At 52.8% G+C, this 2,006-nt stretch overlaps 1 protein-coding gene across 1 annotated transcript; it reads left to right on the top strand.

The window, feature by feature from the left end:
- Nucleotides 1-243: 243 nt before the first annotated feature.
- LOC127329170 (tuliposide A-converting enzyme b1, amyloplastic-like) lies at nt 244-1,691 on the top strand. Its single transcript, XM_051355707.2, has one exon. It carries the CDS (start codon nt 324-326, stop codon nt 1,326-1,328), a length of 1,005 nt encoding a protein of 334 aa, XP_051211667.2. The 5' UTR covers nt 244-323; the 3' UTR covers nt 1,329-1,691.
- The last annotated feature ends 315 nt before the right edge of the window (nt 1,692-2,006 follow it).

The following is a 2,006-nucleotide window of genomic DNA, read 5'->3' as shown; positions in this document are numbered from 1 at the left end:
TAGCCGTCCTTACACCTTTCTTTTATCTAGATCAATCATGTTCCACATCTCATATCTAGATCAATCATGTTCCCACCCACCGTGAGAATTCTTTTATGCGTAATGTACGATAGTATTAGGCTGTCAGTATGATACGCCACTCGACGGCTCGGCAGCTAATACAGCCAAACAACTCTTTATACAAGTATATCTCTTTCTTTTCCGAATCACCATGCATCATTGAACCCCGGTAGGAACCGGCGATCTTGGCGTGCTCCGCTCCAAGCAAAACTGCAATCGCATCCCGGCCTTGTCGAAAACTCGAACGCGATTCTGGGCTGGCCATGGATCCGGACACGGAGGTCGACTTCGACTTCTCGCCCTTCCTCGTGCGCTACAAGAGCGGGCGCGTCCACCGCCTCATGGGCTCCTCCAGAGCCAGCGCCGGCGTGGACGCCGCCACCGGCGTCACCTGCAAGGATGTCCTCATCGACGCTGACGCCGGCCTCGCCGCGAGGCTCTACCTGCCCAAGGGCGTCCCGGCCTCCAAGAAGCTCCCCGTCCTCGTCTACTTCCACGGCGGCGCCTTCGTCGTCCAAACGGCCTTCTCCGCCGTCTACTACCGCTTCCTCAACGCGCTCGTAGCCGCGGCCGGCGTCGTCGCCGTGTGCGTCGACTACCGCCTCGCGCCCGAGCACCCTCTGCCGGCCGCCTACCACGACGCGTACGCCGCGCTCCGCTGGACCATGTCGAGCTGCTCGCCCGCTGGGACGGAGCCGTGGCTGGCCGAGCACGGCGACGCCGCGCGCATCTTCGTCGCGGGCGACAGCGCCGGCGCCAACATCGCGCACAACGTGGCGATGAAGGCCGGCAGCGCCCGGATCGAGGTCGAGGGGATGGCGCTCCTGCACCCCTACTTCCGCGGCAGGGATCTCCTGCCGTCCGAGGGCACGAACCCCAGGCTCGCGCGCACGGAGGCCGAGCGTGGAGAGGAGACGTGGGCCTTCGTGTGCGCCGGGAGGTACGGGATCGACCACCCGTTCATCAACCCGCTGGCGATGCCGGCGGAGCAGTGGGCGACGCTCGGCTGCCGGCGAGCTCTGGTCACCGTGGGGGACCTAGACACGCTGCGGGACAGAACCCGGAGGTACGTGGAGACGCTGAGGGGGAGCGCGTGGGGAGGCCAGGAGGCGCTGCTGCACGAGACCGACGGCGAGGGACATGCATACTTCCTCGAGAAATCCGGCCAGGGCCACAAGGCGGACAAGGAGATGGACGCCGTCGTCTCCTTCATCAAAGGAAGACAGGATGGATTCATTGGAGGATCCACCTGCTCATCGTCCTTGTGAAACGCCTCCCAATTGGTCTTTCTTTCTTCCCATGAGTTATCAACTATACTTTTTTTTTCTTTTCTTTGCGAAGCATGAACTATATATACTCCCTGTACGTCTCCTAAATTAAAATTAAGATACATACTGAATTTGGTCAAAGTTAAACTTTATAAACTTTGATTAAAATTATAGCAACATCTACAACATTATGTCAATGTTATTACAATCATCATCAAACATATTTTCATATTATATGTATTTCATATTATAAAAGTTAATGTATTTTTTATATAGTTGGACAAATTTTGTAAAGTTTGGCTTTGATCAAACCTTTGATCATTGTTTGAGTTGCTTATCGTGCAGTGCCGCACAATCAGCCACCGTCTCACCATGGTGTGCTCAATCAAGAGCACTGGCTTTGATCAAACCTAATATATCTAATATTATATATATACATATATGATATTATGTTTTCTCTGTCGAGTGGGGCTTTATTCAACAACTATGCATGTCCAATAAACCACTTTTATTATTCCGATCAATAATTTAGTTTAACTTATTGATTATATGAGCATTTTTCGTACATAATTTTTCCCATGTGCACCTTTGCTAATAGCAATAAAGTACGAAGTATTTTCGTGGTTTGGTGCGTTGTGATTTTCGTCGTCCGCTATGTCTTTGGCGCTAGCTATTGTG

This window comes from Lolium perenne, chromosome 1 (genome assembly GCF_019359855.2).
Source record: "Lolium perenne isolate Kyuss_39 chromosome 1, Kyuss_2.0, whole genome shotgun sequence".
NCBI classification, from domain to species: Eukaryota; Viridiplantae; Streptophyta; class Magnoliopsida; order Poales; family Poaceae; genus Lolium; species Lolium perenne.
The sequence above is the reverse complement of the archived record's forward strand: the minus strand, read 5'-3'. Positions and strand labels throughout refer to the sequence as shown.

Coding starts and splice junctions, on each gene's coding strand:
- LOC127329170 (XM_051355707.2), top strand. CDS start 324: ATGGATCCGGACACGGAGGTCGACTTCGACTTCTCGCCCTTCCTCGTG.